Source organism: Arachis hypogaea, chromosome 18, assembly GCF_003086295.3.
Source record: "Arachis hypogaea cultivar Tifrunner chromosome 18, arahy.Tifrunner.gnm2.J5K5, whole genome shotgun sequence".
Lineage (NCBI taxonomy): Eukaryota > Viridiplantae > Streptophyta > Magnoliopsida > Fabales > Fabaceae > Arachis > Arachis hypogaea.
Genome location: NC_092053.1, coordinates 132,986,117 through 133,004,657, shown reverse-complemented (window position 1 = coordinate 133,004,657; position 18,541 = coordinate 132,986,117). Strand labels below are relative to the sequence as shown.

At 33.2% G+C, this 18,541-nt stretch overlaps 2 protein-coding genes and 2 long non-coding RNA genes across 9 annotated transcripts; 2 read left to right on the top strand and 2 right to left on the bottom strand.

Annotated features, from left to right (window-relative positions):
* Positions 1 to 1,087: 1,087 nt before the first annotated feature.
* LOC112770725 (uncharacterized) lies at positions 1,088 to 4,032 on the bottom strand. The gene is made up of 2 exons (XR_003186667.2): positions 3,085 to 4,032; positions 1,088 to 1,264 (listed from the first exon to the last, which is right to left on the bottom strand). It is a non-coding gene; the product is annotated as an uncharacterized lncRNA (long non-coding RNA).
* A 4,949-nt stretch (positions 4,033 to 8,981) lies between these two features.
* On the top strand, positions 8,982 to 10,898 carry LOC114925834 (uncharacterized). The gene is made up of 2 exons (XR_003815605.2): positions 8,982 to 9,510; positions 10,498 to 10,898. It is a non-coding gene; the product is annotated as an uncharacterized lncRNA (long non-coding RNA).
* On the bottom strand, positions 10,326 to 17,112 carry LOC112771429 (uncharacterized). 6 transcript variants are annotated; one of them, XR_011876110.1, is made up of 5 exons: positions 16,843 to 17,112; positions 16,360 to 16,693; positions 15,012 to 15,405; positions 14,757 to 14,884; positions 13,104 to 14,657 (listed from the first exon to the last, which is right to left on the bottom strand). XR_011876110.1 is itself a non-coding variant. In XM_025816182.3 (3 exons), the coding sequence occupies exons 1-3, from the start codon at positions 16,863 to 16,865 to the stop codon at positions 10,641 to 10,643; spliced, it is 372 nt and encodes a 123-aa protein (XP_025671967.1). In that variant the 5' UTR covers positions 16,866 to 17,112; the 3' UTR covers positions 10,326 to 10,640. The 6 variants fall into 6 exon arrangements, 3 of the variants coding, with proteins under 3 accessions (XP_025671967.1, XP_025671965.1, XP_025671966.1); XR_011876109.1 differs by having other exon boundaries at positions 13,104 to 14,884; XR_003187061.3 differs by lacking the exon at positions 15,012 to 15,405.
* LOC112771430 (mitogen-activated protein kinase mpkC) lies at positions 14,568 to 15,631 on the top strand. Its single transcript, XM_025816184.3, has 4 exons — positions 14,568 to 14,690; positions 14,798 to 14,901; positions 15,044 to 15,093; positions 15,197 to 15,631. The coding sequence occupies exons 1-4, from the start codon at positions 14,606 to 14,608 to the stop codon at positions 15,198 to 15,200; spliced, it is 243 nt and encodes an 80-aa protein (XP_025671969.1). The 5' UTR covers positions 14,568 to 14,605; the 3' UTR covers positions 15,201 to 15,631.
* Positions 17,113 to 18,541: the final 1,429 nt, after the last annotated feature.

Genomic DNA, 18,541 nt, shown 5'->3' with positions numbered 1-18,541 from the left:
CCCACGAAAAAGTGTTTGTACAAAAAAAATCTACGATGAAATGCAAGGTTCTGAAAACCAGACCGATCATCAAATTGCTCTAGTCACTAGTTCATTGGTTTACTAGTCCAACCGGTTTAACTGGTGATTCAACCGAAAAAATCGTTTTAGAATAAAATAATAAATAAATTATAAATAAACATCCTAAAATATCTTCCAAATTTAAAACACTACACAAAAAATCATCAACTAAATTCACATGATATTATCAAAATACAAATTCAAAAGTTAAATAGTAAAAAAAAAAATCTAAATATTAAATTTTGACTTTGAGGGTTAACAGGATAACTTAACACCTCAGATTCCAATTTAGAAATGTCAGGAGACAAAGGATTATCAATTTCAAAAAAATGTTAAGCTAGTTCAATTAGAAAATGTTGATCATTCGGTGGTATTATGCTAACTGAACATGAACCTGAACCTTGCAAGATGACCTTTTCGGTTTAATCTTAGGCAGCGTTGCGTTCATCTGTTGTAAGAGAGCTCTGTTAGCAACAGATTCTTCTTGCTGAGCAAGCCATAAACGGGATCTGGTGTTGTTTCCAAGTTGAGGTATCAACATAACAAATAGTCATTGAATAAGAAAGCATAACATATCACCAACTACCTATACACTTTGACTCTCCTTCCACTACCATCATCATCATTCATCAGTTTATTTATATATGGCATTGGCAGGTAGCTACCCTACTCATTCAGCAACAACCAGCATTTGATTTGATTTTCATTTTTAGCATTCAGCAACAACCATTACAAAACAGCAGCATAACAACAACAGCAGCAAAACAAGGGGGAAAAAACAATGAAAGTCACAAAAGAAATTAGCAATCCTAATCCTGTTTCATGCATTTAATTAGGGGTGTAATCGGTTCGGTTTGGTTCGGTTTTGGACCGAAAACCAACCGAACCGACCTGATCGGTTGAACGTTAATATCAACCATTCGGTTGGCTGCTTTCTGGACAACCGAACCGAACCGAACCGAACCAACAGCGGTTTGGTTCGGTCGGTTTTTTCGGTTTTTTTATACCTAATAAACAGAATTTAAAATATCATAAAATAAAGTTTAAAACCTTCAATAAACCAGAATTACAAGAGTATATCACATCCAAATCCCGTACAATTTCAACTTAATTAAATATAAAACAAAGGCAATTAAAAATGTCTAGCAACAATTTCACCCCCAACTTCAGGCGTCCGCTCACTGGGCACCTCATTGCTTGTTGGCTGCATATATATATATAAACAGAACAATGAAAAATTAAGGTTTTTAATTCATAAACAGCACCAAAAGTATTGTTTCCAGCAACAAAACAAGCATCATTAACAGCTCTAACAGTCCACCAAAACAAGCGTAATTAACAGCTCAAACAGTCCACCAAACTACACATTTAAGATGCATTATACTCAACATAACACAGGAAGAATTTCACATAGAAGTATAACCATCATTTATTATTTATTTTTCTATTTATTTCATAAGAAATATAATGAATTAATAGTATTCTAATAATGATTCGAAAACACAACATGCATTTAAAGAAATATATAAAGATTTAAGCTAGCATGAAGTTTTTAAGTGGCAATAATATAAGCAAATTGATATTTCATATTTAAGTGAAGAGTCCTTAATTAGCTTGTTAGGTGCTAGTTGCTATTACTAAACACAAAGTTGCCTAGAGCATGCATGTTTCCCTTGTTCTTTGGTCCAACTAAGTAGAACAGTGTGGTTGTATTTTCATGATTACACGTTCTGCATCAGTTTTTAAGAATAGCTCTCCTAGTAGGCTGCATCAGCATCATCGTAATTATTATTCAAACGCGTCCTAGGTGGAAGCACATACATAAAGTAGTTTAGTTAGCTGTATGAGGAGGCAATTTGTCAAGTCATTATTTAATGTTACACTTACACTTAAACATAAGTGGGATGATGACAAAGCAAGGGGTTTATGTATGTCATGCCATTAATTTTAAGCAAATGGATCATTTTAATTTAGCTAAACTACAGCTTGTGGTCTCAAATGGAACATAATAATGGAAACGTTCAAAATTAATTGGGGCATGTGCTATGTAGACAAGCCAGGAAATTCTAGATTAGTACTGCTTCAGGACACTACTGCATTCCTCAGATACCAAAAGTCCAAGATTAAGGTTAATCATAACATGTACTAGATTCTCTTGATTAATTAAGGTTAATCATTACAATTTTTTTCTATCAATTGGAAGTGTAATAAATAAATCTTTTTTTTCCTTATAGTTTATGAAATATATATTTAGAATCAGTTATAGGCTTCAATAATAAAATTAAAGAAACATGTACCTTGACATCAAATACATCATCACATTTGGAGTCAAACATGATCTTAGTTAACGGCATTGAATGGCACAGGGGAATTAAAGAATCAATTTCCTTTTTCTTGAAGTAACCTTGCTTCAGGTTATTATTGACACTAATTAGAATAAGGTCTCCTATGCACCCAAAAACCAAAAAGAAATACTATCATGTGCCAAAGAACATAAGATTCTATGCAGTTTGTCCCAAACCAGATATATAATAAACCTTCTATCAAAATTGGGAATGAGTGAACCTAGTCCAATGCCTATCTCAATGATTTCATCCCTAAAATTACTATCAAGTATCAACTGCCACTTTTAGCCAGTTCATGCACTCACCACTAAAGCTGAATTCTAAAGCTTGACAGCTGGTGAAGCAGCGATCACATCTGTTTAGAATCTACTTCAAAAATTAAACATCAAACTTCATATTACCTCACAAGCAATGTATTCAATGAATGTCTCTATTTTTCATCCAGAAAAAAATTAAAATAAAAAAATAAAGCGATGCATTATCCTGTGAGTTCTTGATGCAGCCAATACAAACAGAATTTCTAGCTACAGAATTTCTAAAAAACATAACCACAAAAGCACAAACAGAATTTCTAAAAATCATAACCACAAACAGAATTTGTAAAAACAATTGTTCAGGTTAAATCAAGCACAGTATCACTAAACAGAATCTCTAAAAATAATTGTTCAGAATTTCTAACCTCCGAAGAAGACATTGTGGAGTTGCTTTCTGCAGGAGATGGCTTGGTGACAGGAGTGCTGCTCGGCGGTCGAGTTGGACTGCGACGGCCACTGGAGTCTTGCTTGGCGACTGGACTGCTGCTCGGCGCTCGAGTTGGACTGCGACGGCCACTGGAGTCTTGCTTGGCGACTGGACTGCTGCTCGGTGACAGGACTGCTTCTCGGTGAATGGATTGCTCCTCGGCGACGGCGACCCAGCGAGGCAGCGACGGCGACCCAGCGACGGCGATGACTGAAGAGAAGAAGAGAAGAAGAGAAGCTAGGGTTCTCCTTCAGGATCTCCTTCTCTCGAGCATGGTGGAATCGAAGGTGGAAGTGTGGAACCGTGGTCGTGGAAGAGAAGAACAGAGGAAGAAAGCTAGGGCTCCAGATTCGCCGTTCGCGTAAAAGAGAGGAAGAAGGCTAGGGCTGTGTGTGAAGTTGCCCTTTTATACCTAGGTTAAAGGGCAACTTAGTAAAAACACACCATTGAACCCTCATTATTCGGTTCGGTCCGGTTCGGTTCGGTTTCTGCCGAATCAACCGAAATCCGAACCGAACCGATCGGTTTATTTCGAAAAAACCAAAAAAAACCGATTTTTTCGGTTTTCTAATCGGTTGTTGTAAAATTCGGTTCGGTTCTGCGATAATTTTCGGTCCGGTTCGGTAATTTACACCCCTACATTTAATTACTCATAAACAAAACTCAACTCCACCTGAATTGTTAATTTAACCTTGGTCTTATGGAATCTTAAATAGGAATACATTACATTGCTCTTTCTTCTAAAATTCAAGCAAAAACAAAAAGGAATGGTTTTAGTAGTTTAGTACCTGTTTCAGCATTCGAACAGTGTACATTGATCCAAAACTCATGTTATTCTGTTGCTTTATTCTCTAAGGAATCCAGTGAACTTTAGGGCTCCCAACCCCACAACCCCTACACCCACTTTTCGCATCACTTTGCCATTTAAAACCGTAAAACAAATATTTCTGGTTGATACAAATGATCATATAACAGAGTAAGTATTTTAATATACATGATTTAAGTATTTAACAGAGTAAGTGAGTAACAGAGCAACCAACAAATACAAGACAGTACCAAACTTCAAAGTTCAAACCAAGACTGAAGATCGAATAAAAAGAATTGAAGAAAAAGAATTGAAGAACCAAACTTCAAACCAAGACCAAAGAAGAATTGAAGAACAATGGAACAAAAATTGAAGAACAAGACCGAAGACGAGAAGCCACTAACTTGGGTTCCGTGCCGAGAAGCCAGCCAAGATGAAGAGGACCTGCCGAGTTACTGGGTTCCGGACACGGGAAAGAGGAAGAAGCGGCGGTGCTGAAGAGCTGGGGACGGCGGCAGCGCTGAGGAGTTGGGAACGGCGGCGGCGCTGAGGAGCTGGGAACGGCGGCGACGATAGACTGATGGAGGGCTAGGATTCCTTTGCTTCAGAGTTCTCCAATGACAAATGAAATGAATGAACGATTGGGGGAAGAGGGGGTTGATCACGAGTAGAGTGGATGGATCTGTTTCTTTTATTTTTTTTTAAAATAAAAAACAACGTCGTTTTATCCGAACCGGACAGTTACTAGTCCGATTCAACTGATCGATTTTCGATCGGTTCAACGATTTTTTAACAATTTTTTTTCGGACAGTTGTAGATAAAGGATCGGACTCCTTATATTGTCGATTTTCGATTGAACCGATTTAACCGATTGATCCCATTTTTAGAACCATGTGAAATGTACTTTGACAAAAAAAATTGTAATTGTGTAGACCTTAAAAGGTCCTTGTCCCTACTTGGACATGACACAATTATTGATGAAGGCTATATACCATATCTTTTGTCCTTATTTTCTATTTTCGCATTTTATTTATTTATTTTTACAAAATTTTAAAATTAAAAAAAAAAAACTAAAAATAAAAATACAAACCAAAAGTGTATCCTAATTTTCTATGCTTGACCCAGAAAATTGATTCCACTACCAGTCACTGCTAATTTGCTATAAGTAACATTATCTTCTACTTGATGATGGGACAAATATTTGTTTGGAAATATAAGTGTTTGTCCCCCTTTTCAAATTGGAAGTAATAATTTCTTTATTTTCTTTTTTTTTTCAAGATATTTATCGAGTAAATGGTTGAATTCATTTTTGAAAAATTACTCTAAATTTATCTGCGAAAGTTTTTTTTTATTAAGTGACAGCACAGTATATACATGACCGTCTTAATTAGTTGCTAATATTATAAGTTTATGAAATTAGATTAAATTTTTATCCCAAATATACCTTAAAGTCCCCTCAATTTAGAGTAGATTTAATCTAATTACATAAATTTATCATGTTAACAATTAATTAGGATGGTCAAGTGTATGTTGTAGTTTGTGTAATGTCTCTTAATGTATTACATTAACAAATTTTGATATTGTTAGCAATGAAAGTGATAGAATGACTAATATGATTAATATAAAATATTTAAATAATAAATTTGATTAAAAAAAAATTTTTGCAAATTAATTTAAAAAATAAGTAATCTTTTTAGTGACGAATTTGATATTTACTAAATATTCATCATTGCAATGATTAAATAAGTAGATTTATATTCATGTGATTTTCGAGATTTTAGTTGTACAAATTTTTCATAAAATAACTGAGCAAATAATATTTTATAAAGTCTATTTTAGTTATATTATTTGTAAATTGTATCAATCTATAATTATTTAAATTAAAAATTATACAATATACGTTAGTAGTTTAACGAATTTTATTTTAATATAATTGTATCTAATTAAATATTTTTAAAAAGTTATCATGTATCATTATACGTAGCTAAATTTCTTATAAAATTCATAAAAAAAAATAAAATATACTAAATTCTACACTAAACAATCATCAAAACTTTAGAATCTGATATGACTTTAAATAAAAACAAGCATAAATGTATGTTAATAATAATGATCACTTGTAAAAAAAGTATTCACATTTTTGTAAAAATAGATAGATAGATTACACAACGAGCTAGAAAACACTCTCCATTAGCAACATTGAGGAATCAACCCACACCACTTGGTAAACCGTAAACGAACTAATCTCTTCGTTGTTAAGGTACCATTTGTTTTGAGGTATTGAAATAGAGATTGGGAGATTGAAACTCAGTATTATGTTTATTGGTTCAGAGACTGATATTAAAATTTTTGTCTCTATTTTTAAAATTTTAATATTTTAGTACTTCCAAAAAGTAAGGACACAGGAGACTAAAATTTTTAGAAATAGAGACAGAAATTTTAATAATATTTTATTCCTAAAATATACTCATTTTAATTAATTAATTCCAATTTTATTCTTTGTGCAAATTAAATTAAAATTTTTTTCTTGTTTTAATTTCTGTCTCCCACTTTGTACCAAACAAAATACTGAGATTTATTTCAATCTCTATCTCTTAATCTCTGTCTTTCAGTTTCTATCTCTCCACAAAAAAAGAGTTACACAATTAACTACGCAATTTAGGAACCCAATGAAATAACTACTAGACCGCATTCTAACATTATGTTTAATTAAGTGGTTTGTTTGGTAAACCTTTTTGAAAATGATAGCTTCTGCTTCTGTCTTTATATTGCGGGGAAAATCCATAAATAGGACTTCAATTATTTTTTGCTTTTATCATCTACTAGAATGGGCCATAAGGCAAAGTTCTATCTTTTTGTGCCTTTTATTATTATTATTTTGCTATTTTGTTATTTTGTAGCATACATGGAATATAATAATTAATAACGACCTAGAAAAAGTTGAGAATTTCTTGAATAAAAGTATAAAACAGTTAAACACAATAATGAAAAAGCTGTTTTTGAGGTGCTCAACTCCAATTCAAATTCCTTTTCTTTAATAAAAAAAAAATTCCTCCTTCTCTTTACAAACTTGATTGATTTCAAAAGAGAACAAAGTATGATTGGTGACATGGATTAGCTATGGTAGAGGCTTTGGTTGAGTTGGAGTTGCATATTGATATGACCAGTAAACATCGGTTACGAGTTATAGCTCGAAAATGCAAAATCTTCAATTATAACCGACCTTTTTGAAGGACAGCATTAATCTCTAATTGATAACGTCGGATATGTAATCAATCCTCTCCTCAGGCGTTACAACCTCGTCCACACGGTATAAAGGGACGAGGAAACAACCAAAGGTAAGATCATCTTTTTATGAAAGAAGAATATTCATACACCTATATCACTCTGCTAACTTAAGCATCAGAGTGCATTTGCAGGTACTCAACCTCCCCGCTCCAGTCAACCGACGTATACCACACTTTTCAGGGAAGGATCACCGACCTTCGTCAAGAGCCGAGTTATACCTCCATTCGCTCAGGCAAGAACAGATTGGCGCTAGAAGGAGGGCCTCGTGTGAAATTTCTTTTCGCGAGCTCTTGAAACCCTAACATTTGACGATGGCCGATGCCCCTCCCCCCACCCCGTCCGAGCTTCTCCGGATGGTAACTGAGCTCCAGCAGGCGAATCAACGTATGGCTGAAGCAAACCAGCGCATGACAGAAGAAAACCAAAGAATGCAACAACAGATTCAACAATTGGCTAACGCTCGACTGGAACATAACAATAATCGTCGTGAGCGGCAGGAAAATGATGACCAATGGTCCGAACCGACTCATGTCTCGGAGACACCTCAAGACGATGACGCTGATCATCGGAACGAGGAGGCAATACCCGAGGACGAGAATGACCAGCCCGACAACTCGGCAAGACCTTTTACGACTGACATTATGAATTTTCAACTGCCCAGACAATTCACGCTGCCGACAACGCTAACTCCCTACGACGGGCTAGGGGATCCTAAGCAGCACATTAAAAAATTCCGATCTATTATGATCGTCAATGGGGCATCCGACCCCATTTTATGTCGTTGTTTTCCTTCCTTTTTAGATGGACTCGCACTTGACTGGTTTTGCTCTTTGCCTGCAGATTCTATTTTTCGCTTCCAGGAGCTAGCAAAGCAGTTTGAAGATCATTTTGCAGCGTCAGCAATTTACCTGCACGATTCCATTTATGAATCTTGTAAAGTTACAATAACATTAGGTATAATATGAATTTAATTAATTTTATTGCAGAGAAAATTAAATAAAAGAGTGGAAAGAGAAAGAAAACATGAAAAAGTAGAAATAAAAAAAAATGAAGATGTGAAAATATAATGCCGAATTTACTTTTGGTGTAAATACCAAAAGAAAATTTACATATATTTATTTTCAGTAATAATCTACTTTTGAATGGGGAAGATTTTCTTTTATCCATTGAATCATGGGAACGAACTTGCTTAGTAACAATTAAATTAGTTTAAATAATATTCTTTTCATTCTAAATTAATTGTTCATTTTATTTCTTTGCTATGTTAAAAAAATGTATTTATACATAATTAAATAGTAGGAACAACACAGATAAAGAGAAAGAGATGAAATCCGTTCAATTTGGTAGTTAAAATTGCAACTTCAATTTACACATTTACCCTCTTAGTAAATATTAGTCATTTAGGCAATTGTGCATAAGGATAAAAGTTGAAAAAGAAAAAGAAAAATAAGAATTGAACACCAAAAATAGCAATCTCCTTTATATTAGTGTATAGTTCTATATAAATAATATCGATGACATCGTATATATTTAAACATCTACATGGGGGTGGCAACAGGGCGGGTAGGGGCGGATTTTTGCTCTATCTGATCCCGCCCCACCATACAAAAACCCGCATCGAACCCGCCCCGCTTTTACCTGCGAATAGTAAAATGTTAAACTCTAACCCGTCCCTGCGGGTACCCGCCCCGCCCCTACCCGTCCCTATAATTATTGGTTTAATTACTCTGCAGGTCCCTATAGTTTTACCGAATTTTCAATTAGGTCCCTATACTTTTTTTATTTTCAATTGGATCCCTATACGTTAAATTTTTTTCAATTAAGTTCCTACCGTGAGAATAACGTTTAAGATAACAGAATATTTTTGGTAAAAAAACGAATATTCTCTTTTTTGAGACAAGGAACCTCATTCAGGACACTTCTATATTTCAAAAATTCTAAAAAGACCTTTTTCATTTCACCCCACCCATGCATCTCTAGCCCTAACCTCTTCACCGAGCTCTCTTCGGATCTGCCGCACGGTCCTGTCTCGCCGCGCCTCCACCTCTCGGCGTCCCTCTCGTGCCTCGTCCCTTGTATTCTGCTCATTCTTTCGTGCCTAGTATGCTCCACTGCTCGTATTCTGCCCGCCGCACCTCTGTCCCTCGCCGCGTCGCGCCTACGTGCCTCCATGCTTCCATGCCTCCCTCACCGCGCCGCGCCTCCGTCCCTCGCGGCTGGTTTCTCTACCTGAAGTGCTGCTCGTCGTCCACGGTTCTGCCTCTACAACAGGTGATAATTTAATTTAGATTATTTCCAATTTTTTTCTCACGATAGATTCTTTGATGTTGTTTATGTGAATTTTATTGTTGATTGGTTTATTTTAACGTTGTTTAAATGTTGAATTTGGTTTCTGAATATGAATATGAATTGTTTTTGTTCTTTCTTTCAATTTTCATTCATCTACTTATGATGTTAGTGTTCAAAACACTTTAAGATATGCATGTGTTCCAGTTTATGGTATCTCAAGATTGAATCTTCTGAGCTATACTAGTTCATTCCAAATTTATATGGCTCATTTGGCTGCAATATCAGAGAAGTTATAGAGCCAAGCTCATGTTTGTCTACATAAGTAAGTGTATAACTTTCAATGTACATAGTATGCATTTTTCCTCAATGCATTCTTTCTTGTTGGTGCATTCTTGGAATAGTTGTGGTTGTTGAAATTGCTATGCTTTTTACATTTATCCTTGTCCCACTGATCATGTATTCTATGATGCATCTGTCATATGGGATTTGCTCTTTAGCTTTATGTCCAACTGCTCAAGATGTCATAACTTAAGGGTGTTCTTTTTACTAAGTTTGTAAATCACACAATTGTCCTAAACAGCTGTTATGTATGTAAAAGTAGCAATAACACCAATCATCCATTCACTTTCACAGGTGTGCATATAATCATTTGGTTAGTTGAGTTTTTCCCCCTTAAATTGAGTTCTCTGCACTATATATAAAAGTGTTTATTCAAAATTTTGGAAACAAGTTGGTTCAACTTTCAAATCATAATTTGTCATTGTCACTTCTCATTCTAACCATAATTGCATTAACTATTTAAAGTAAGGAAGTGCATTAATTTCATTTCTGACATTTTTCTTGAGGACTTTCAGGTTCACATTATTTCTATGAGCTATCTGTATAAACCATATATTATTCTAATTAACTAATTAATTAGCATATCATAATTATTGACTGAAATGAAGTTTGACCATATATATGTGCCAGATTCTTCTTTGAGTACTATTCTCGAAGAGCAGGGTCAACCATTTCCACCACTTTTTTAGTCCAGACATTGGTTTGATACCAGGTGTATGGTGGTGATCGAAGAACTCCCAAAGAGATAAATGGACCTCACAAAGATGAATGGTTCAGAGGATGAGAGGCTGCAATATAAGAACTGATTTTTAGATTATCTGTATTACACTGAAACTATGTTTTCTACGATTTTCGTTATTAGATTTCAATTTTCAATAACACAAATTACATAACCTTGTGATTTTTTATGGTGTACCATGATATGATAAAAACATAAACCACATTCTATGAATCCACACAAATGTAAAATATTACGTGATCATAATGAATTTGAATGATGGAAACTAAATTTTATATATACTTATTATTCCTATTTCTGTTTCATTTTATCCATTTCTTTTTTATTTTTGTATGTTCTTAAGATAAGGTATTTGAAAAGTTAAAAAAAAAAAGAGAAGGTATTTTTGGTACAATTTGTATATAAATAAGAAAAAGAATTATAGTGACAAAATAAAAGGGATTATAGGAATATCTTTCATATTGTAGAATCATTGAATATGGATTATAGGAATATCTTTCATTTAATATTTATAGTTTTATTGAATTTTCAATTAGGTCCTTATACTTTTTTTCTTTTCAATTGGGTCCCTAAGGGTATACAAGTAATTTCACAATTCACTAACATTTTTTTTTACGTTTAACGTTAACAGGGATTAAATTGAAAAAAAAATAAAGTATAGGGACCCAATTGAAAAAAAAAGTATAGGAATCTAATTGAAAATTTAGTGAAACTATAGGAACCTGCAGAGTAATTAAACCATAATTATTAAATCCAACAAATAAAATTAAATTTTAAAAATTATATAACCATCATTTACATACATAACATAAATTAAAGTAAAAATTTAAATATGATACCATATTATTAATCATTTTACTAATTATTTTATATATATATATATATATATATATATATATATATATATATATATATATATATACCGAAGAGGGTAGGGACGGGTTTAACCTAAACCCGACCCCGCCCAAAAATCCGCCCCGTTAAAACTCGTCCTAGTGCAGGGGTGAATAATTACTCGCCCCGAACGAGTAGAGACGGAGTGGGTACCCGCGGGGTTCGAATAGTGTTGCCACCCCTACATCTACATAAAATTTACTCGTTCAGCAAATAAATACAAATGAACAATATTATATAATCAATAAAATTTATCTATTTTTGTTAATATTTAGTTGGTAAATTTTTTTATTATAAATTTTAAATTTTATATCCTAAATCTTAGATTTTAATAATATAAAATAAAATATTAATTTAAAATATTAACTAATATTAATAAAAAATATTTTTTTTTGGTATTTTTCCTGCTCCTGTATTAGATACTCTCTCTTTTCATTCTTTTGCCATCACCTTGTCACACAGTGATAAATGCACCCACAGGCCACAACACCAGGAAATTCTTGTGAAAGCGAATAAGAAAGAATAAGTGATAAAGTGTAACTGTTCAGATGTTAACTTATCGCTCTTATTATTTCGCTTTAACCTTTTTCCTTTTCCACTTAAACCCCGGATAGATCATAGATTAATTAATCAAATTTAAAATATTAATCAACATATTATTCTATCAAATAATTAGCTCTGCCACCAGCTAAGTTTGGCAAAAAGTTGCATTAATCCATCAAATAAGAAGACACACTTTTATCGAAAACTTAGATAATAACGTGGGTTAAGAATATATTACAATAGAATTAAACTGAATTAATTTTATTCCGATATCTTAAAAAAGTAAATCAAATAATTTTTTTTTTAACTTACATTCAATTTTTTTTTTGAAAAAGACTTTTTTTAATTAAAAAATAAAGTTTATTTTTAAAAAATATTAAAAAAATTAAAATAATTTTTTTTGAAATATTAAAAAAATCATCTATTAAATCATTTATAGAATAAAAAATATTTTTTTATTAAGAACTCAATAGAATGCCTCAAATTCATCAACAAAAAGAATAAATCCCTAAAAAATTCTTCTTACACGTTTATTCTGCAAATTCAATTCATTTCAATTCATATCCCTAAGAAATTCTTCTTACACATTTATTCTGCAAACTCAATTCATTTCAATTCATTTGATTACTAAGTAAATTTTACTTTAGCCTCTAAAATTTTAATTAATTTTAATTTTTAAATTTTATAAATGAGTTAAGTTAATTCTTGAAATAATTTTAAAAATATAAATATTAATAGAATATTGTTATTTTTTTGTTATTTAAATACCAAAATTAAAATTGTATTTATCACGAGTGTTAACATGACATCTAATTGTTGGTATCAGTAGTTTATTAATATTTTTGTATTAAAAATTATTCTAAAAACCAATGTAAAATATATTTACAAAATTTAAACATTAAAAGGAGGCAATTGAAACCCAAAAATTAAAGGTTTAATTACTCTGTTAGTCCCTATAATTTCGCAAAATTTTCAATTAGGTCCCTATACTTTTTTTCCTTTTAATTGGGTCCCTATACGTTAATTTTTTTTCAATTTAGTCCTTACCGTCATAAAACCGTTTGAAATAATAGAATATTTCATTAAAAAATCGAATATTCTCATAATTTAGTCAAAAAATTTAATTAAAAACACCTCTATTTTTATAAAATACAAAAAATGCCCTTTATATTTTTGTCCCCCAAAACCAGAGAACTCTAACTATCCCTAGGTTATTCTCCTAAGTTCCCAATTAGATTTCTCCTCCGTCGCACTCTGCTGCCGTCTTCCATGGCGTCGTCGTCGTCCCTCTGCGTCGCCCACAGGTGCTCTGTTCTGCTCCGCTCGTCCGCCTTGCCTCACCGCGCCTCGCGGTGCCTTGCCTCAAATCGCCGCTCCTCAAATCTTCCTCCTACTACACTAAGAACCGGAGAAATGTTATTCTTAAAATAACTAGTAGTCAAACGGCATCTCCCAATTCTAATGCTTCGATGTGTTGTTGGTGAGAGATTTGCAGGCACAATTGGCCTCTATTCCCACTAGCAATCAAGAAACTGAACTCACCATTGACGATGACTTTGATATCTCGGGATTGAAGCCCCTCAAAGTCCCTACCCAGATCTTCTTCAAACACTCTTCCATGGATCCCCACAAAAAGGTCCCAGATCTCAAACCTTTCTTCTCGAGATTATAATTGTAATTATAATTGTAATTGTAATTGTCATTCCCGATCACAGCATTGGCATTGGCATTGCCAGTGTGTACTGTTGTCCCCTTCCATGGACCCTAGACCCTAATGGATTTTCTGTTTATCAAACAGGGTTCTGCAGAAGCTGAGTTTTTCACTGAGTATGGAGAGGCAAGCTGATACCAAATCCACGAAGTCATCGGGAAAGGAAGTTATGGCATCGTGGGCTCTGCCCTTGACACTCATACTGGGGAAAAAGTTGCAATAAAAAAAATCAATGATGTTTTTGAACATGTATCGGATGCTACAAGAATTCTAAGAGAAATTAAGCTCCTGCACTTGCTTCGCCATCCTGATATAGTAGAAATTAAACATATTATGCTTCCTCCTTCCCGTCGAGAGTTCAAGGATATCTACGTTGTCTTTGAGTTGATGGAATCTGACCTTCATCAAGTAATCAAGGCAAACGATGATCTTACACCTGAGCATCACCAATTTTTCTTGTACCAACTTCTTCGAGGCCTCAAATATATACATACAGGTATTATTAGGATTCTTAATTTCTTATAATTAGTTCATACTGCCATCGCATTTATACTCATATATATATATATATATATATATATACATACTGTTTATCTCTCAGCAAATGTTTTTTATCGTGACTTAAAGTCCAAAAATATTCTTGTCAATACTGATTGTAAACTAAAGATATGTGATTTTGGACTTGCTTGAGTTTCTTTTAATGATGTTCCATCAGCTATATTCTGGACTGTAAGTGTACTATTGTGCATGCCATGTCAATCTGTTACTTGTTTACCAACCTCTTGCTGACTTAATTTACTTACTCTCACTAAGGACTATGTTGCAACTCGGTGGTACCGGGCACCTGAATTATGTGGTTCTTTAGAGAGCTTCTCTCTACTTTGACAATACCTCTGGTTGCTTCTGCAAGATACAACAAGATGAGTTTGCTTAAAAGTAATGGAATGGAATATCTATGTAAATGTAAATGTAAATTCTTAATCCTTGTGTTGTGCAGTATACCCCTGTAATTGATATCTGGAGCATTGGATGCATATTTGCAGAAATGCTCAATGGAAAGCCATTGTTTTCGGGTAAAAATGTGGTGCACCAATTGGATCTCATGACCGATTTGCTTGGCAGTCCTCCATCTGAGTCCATTGCAAGGGTTAGTTTTTCAAAGTCTAGTTTGATATCCAACCATATGACATGTCGCAATCATATTTGTATCTAACCAATTGCAACTTCATTTCTATACGCACTCCTTTGGTAATATACCTTATGTAATGTAACTGTAATTGTAATTACAGGTAGCAGCTAATTATGTAGCAATGGTTCCTTCCGGACAAGTATTTGATAGGTAAATCCATTGATGATAAAACTATATCAATCTCAACTCATCTTCATGAATTCCAATATTTAGAATGATGTTTCTTCCCGTGTATTGTCTGAACCTTATCCAGGTAAAGAAGCGAAAGATTAATGCAGAAAAGAAGAGGAAAGAGCTCGAGAAGGAGAGAGCGAAGGATGAACTTCTGACGAGAAAGCGCCAGAATGCTTTGGTGTTGCTTTGTGATTGTAGGTGGTCCAAAAGCAGCATGTGCTGGTTGTGCTGGCTTTGCGGCATTCTCAGTCGTTATAGAGAAATTCTTAGACAGGCATGAGTAGTTACCTATTGAATTGAAGTCACCCAATTTTGTATTCATTAGGCATAGCATAGATTTTCATAGTGATAATGTTTTGTCCATTTGCTAAAGGGCGCATACAAAATTGTAGTATTTTATTTTACATCAATTATTGTTTATTTGTATACAATATCAATTGGTGGATGCATTCCTCCAATTCCAAATTAGATGAAAGTATGCTCTTAAGTATTAATGTAAAGTTTATTATATAAACTGGATACATTATCATAATGAATACTTGAAGGATGAAAATTGAATTTTATATATGTTTATTACTACTATTTCTATTTCATTTTATCCATTCTTTTTTTTAGGTTCTTAAGATAAGGTATTTTGAAAGTCGAACAAAAAAAAATATTTTTGGTTCAATTTGTATATAAATAAGCAAAAGAATGATAGTGACAAAATAAAAGAAATTATAGAAATATTTTTCATGTCTTAGAATCATTGAACAGGGATTATAGGAATATCTTTCATTGAATATTTATAATTTTACCGAATTTTTAATTAAGTCCTTATATTTTTTTTTTAAAATTAGGTCCCTAAGAGTATAAAAGTAATTTTACAATTCATTAACCTTTTTTTGACCTTTAACGTTAATAGGGACTAAATTGAAAAAAAATTAATGTATAGGGACTCAATTAAAAGGAAAAAAAAAGTATAAAGACCTAATTGAAAATTTCGTGAAACTATAGGGACCAATAGAGTAATTAAACCAAAATTAAATTAAGACCAAGCATACAAATAACTCAAAAAACTTGTTCCATCCACAACTGCCCCCATCCACCACAAAATTAGACCAAAATATCTCCGAAGAAATAATAATAAACACGAAAGAGACGAACAAACCAATATTTTCAATAAAACAAAATAATAAATTAGTTAATATTAACTCAAAAATTAAAAAAAAAATATTAAAATCAAGAAGAAAATAAACCAACCTGGTTGCGGAAAGAGACGAAGAAAGAGGAAAAGAGATCGAAGATGGCGGCGTGCACCATAACAGCCTCCTCCTCCTCCCCTTTCCGATGCATACTGAACAGCGATTCTCCTCCGATGCTCTCTAACGCCACCAACCTTCTCCAGCTAGATTCCGTCCCCTCCGCCATCTGAACCCCCGATAAAGCCACGTACACCACTCCTCCGTCGCTGCCGCCACTTTCTGCCACGAAACTCCGTGCCGCCGTGGCGTTGGCCACGCTGCACAGCCTCCATGACTCCGATATTATCGGACTCGTTGCGAGACACGTGGCCAGATCCTCGTTGGTTTCAAACCTGACATGGCAAGAAATTATTCAATTCATGAAATTAAATTAAAGCATAAGATGATTGATTGATAATTAACTAAAAGTTTTAGGTAATGACTAGTTATATTAACAATTTTAATAATTGTGATGATAATGTGAAGAAGAGTGAGTAATTACGATGAAGCTTCGTCGAGAACCATGGTATTTACATATATGGTGTGTAAAAGGAAGAAATGTTTTCAAGCTTGGTTTTCAATTTCTAAAGGGTTGAAGGAATTGAACAATTTATTATGTGAATGCGAATGGGAATGCGAATGCATAAGTGGCTCATATATGCACCCAATTCATTGACTTGGAGGGTCAACTGTTAACTGTTTATCATTTATTTAATTAGATCAATCTATGATTGATACCCTTGAACTACTACTTACATTGTAAGGGATATACAAAGGATTTTTCCAATACTTCGTTCGTGTATACTATAGTGTTTACAAAACAACAAATACATCTAATATAATTGAATATACAAAAACTAACTTGTGTTAGTCGAATGGTCAGTTCACTCGTCCGCTTAAGCAAGTGTCGGATTCGAATCTCGCTTTTTATATGCAACAACCCATTTAAGTAAATTTTTATTTATATCTATGAATATTTAGAATATTGATAAAATTATATATAAAAACTAACATTGTATTTCAAAAAATGAATTAATTTTGATGAAATAGGTTAATTTGTTCAAATGAAAGAGTGATGTCATTGCTGTTTTTGTTTTCCTTGTTACGCATATTCATAAGACAAAAATGCTTGGGCCTAAGATGTACGCAGTAAGAAGTGGGCTAGTATAGACGGTATGATGTAATTGATTAATTTTTCAGGTGTTGTATATACAAAGAACCTATGCTTGGAAAAAAAAAAAAAAACACTTGCCGACGTATAATCAATTAATCATACGTTTATGCCTAATCCAGCCTGGACTTTTAAATTTTGAAGTGTAATAAAATAAGACACAAATATATTCAAGAACATGAATATAAATTTATCAAAAAACTTGCCATGTCAATACCTTACTAAATTAATTAATTTCAGAGAGCACTTGCCACCTTAATACCCCACATTTATATTTTTTCTGATTATCTTGACTCAAAAAATATTTTTATTTTGCATTAAATTTTATAAGATTAGCATTGTTTACTATTCTGGTTTATTTGAACTCTAAATCATCAAACTTTTTTGACAAATATAATTTCTCTCAAGTAATCAAATAGACCTTATTATTAATTTTATTGCTGTCCCACACAAAATTCATGCAGACTTATTCAATCTCATCACACATATTCAGTGTCAGTCTTATAGTTTACATGAAATAAAAATGAATAGTTGCTAAAATTTGATTGGGCCAAAGTGATCCTGCTCGCAAGAGAGAAGTTTTGCGTTTTTTAAGTACTAGACTGAAATATCATTTTATCAAGAATAAATTAAAAATCTTCTTTTCTAGTACGATTATGTAGCGAAAGGACTCCAAAGTATTTATCCAAATTGGACGCCAGCCTTATCCTCAAAATTCTACTCGATTCTAGCGTCTTTGCCAAACATAAATTGTCAGAAAAAAAGATACTTGATTTCTTATAACTTGCTTTGTGAATAGGAAAGCTTGCTGTAACCTTGCAACACAAGTTACTAAAACAAAATAAAAATAGCCACCTAGAAAAAAAATACTTTATTTATTGGTGGTGCAGGAGGAAACGTTTTCGGAAGACGTAACAAGTTATACCTTCACCAAGACCATATAAAAAGTATTAGTTCCTCCAAAAGTGAAACTGCTTGTTTGGTTTATCTTAGTAGGCAGGCTAAATACAAAAGAAGAATTGTGTTGGTT

Bases quoted from the DNA above. Each gene is read 5' to 3' on its own strand.
- LOC112771430 (XM_025816184.3), top strand. From the start codon at position 14,606: ATGTGGTTCTTTAGAGAGCTTCTCTCTACTTTGACAATACCTCTGGTT. The intron at 14,691-14,797 runs GTAATGGAATGG...GCATATTTGCAG, and splicing joins CAAGATGAGTTTGCTTAAAA to AAATGCTCAATGGAAAGCCA. The intron at 14,902-15,043 runs GTTAGTTTTTCA...TTGTAATTACAG, and splicing joins CATCTGAGTCCATTGCAAGG to GTAGCAGCTAATTATGTAGC.
- LOC112771429 (XM_025816180.3), bottom strand. From the start codon at position 16,865: ATGGTTCTCGACGAAGCTTCATC. The intron at 16,694-16,842 runs GTAATTACTCAC...TTGCCATGTCAG, and splicing joins GTTCTCGACGAAGCTTCATC to GTTTGAAACCAACGAGGATC. The intron at 14,885-16,359 runs GTTGGTTTATTT...CAATGGACTCAG, and splicing joins TCGTCTCTTTCCGCAACCAG to ATGGAGGACTGCCAAGCAAA.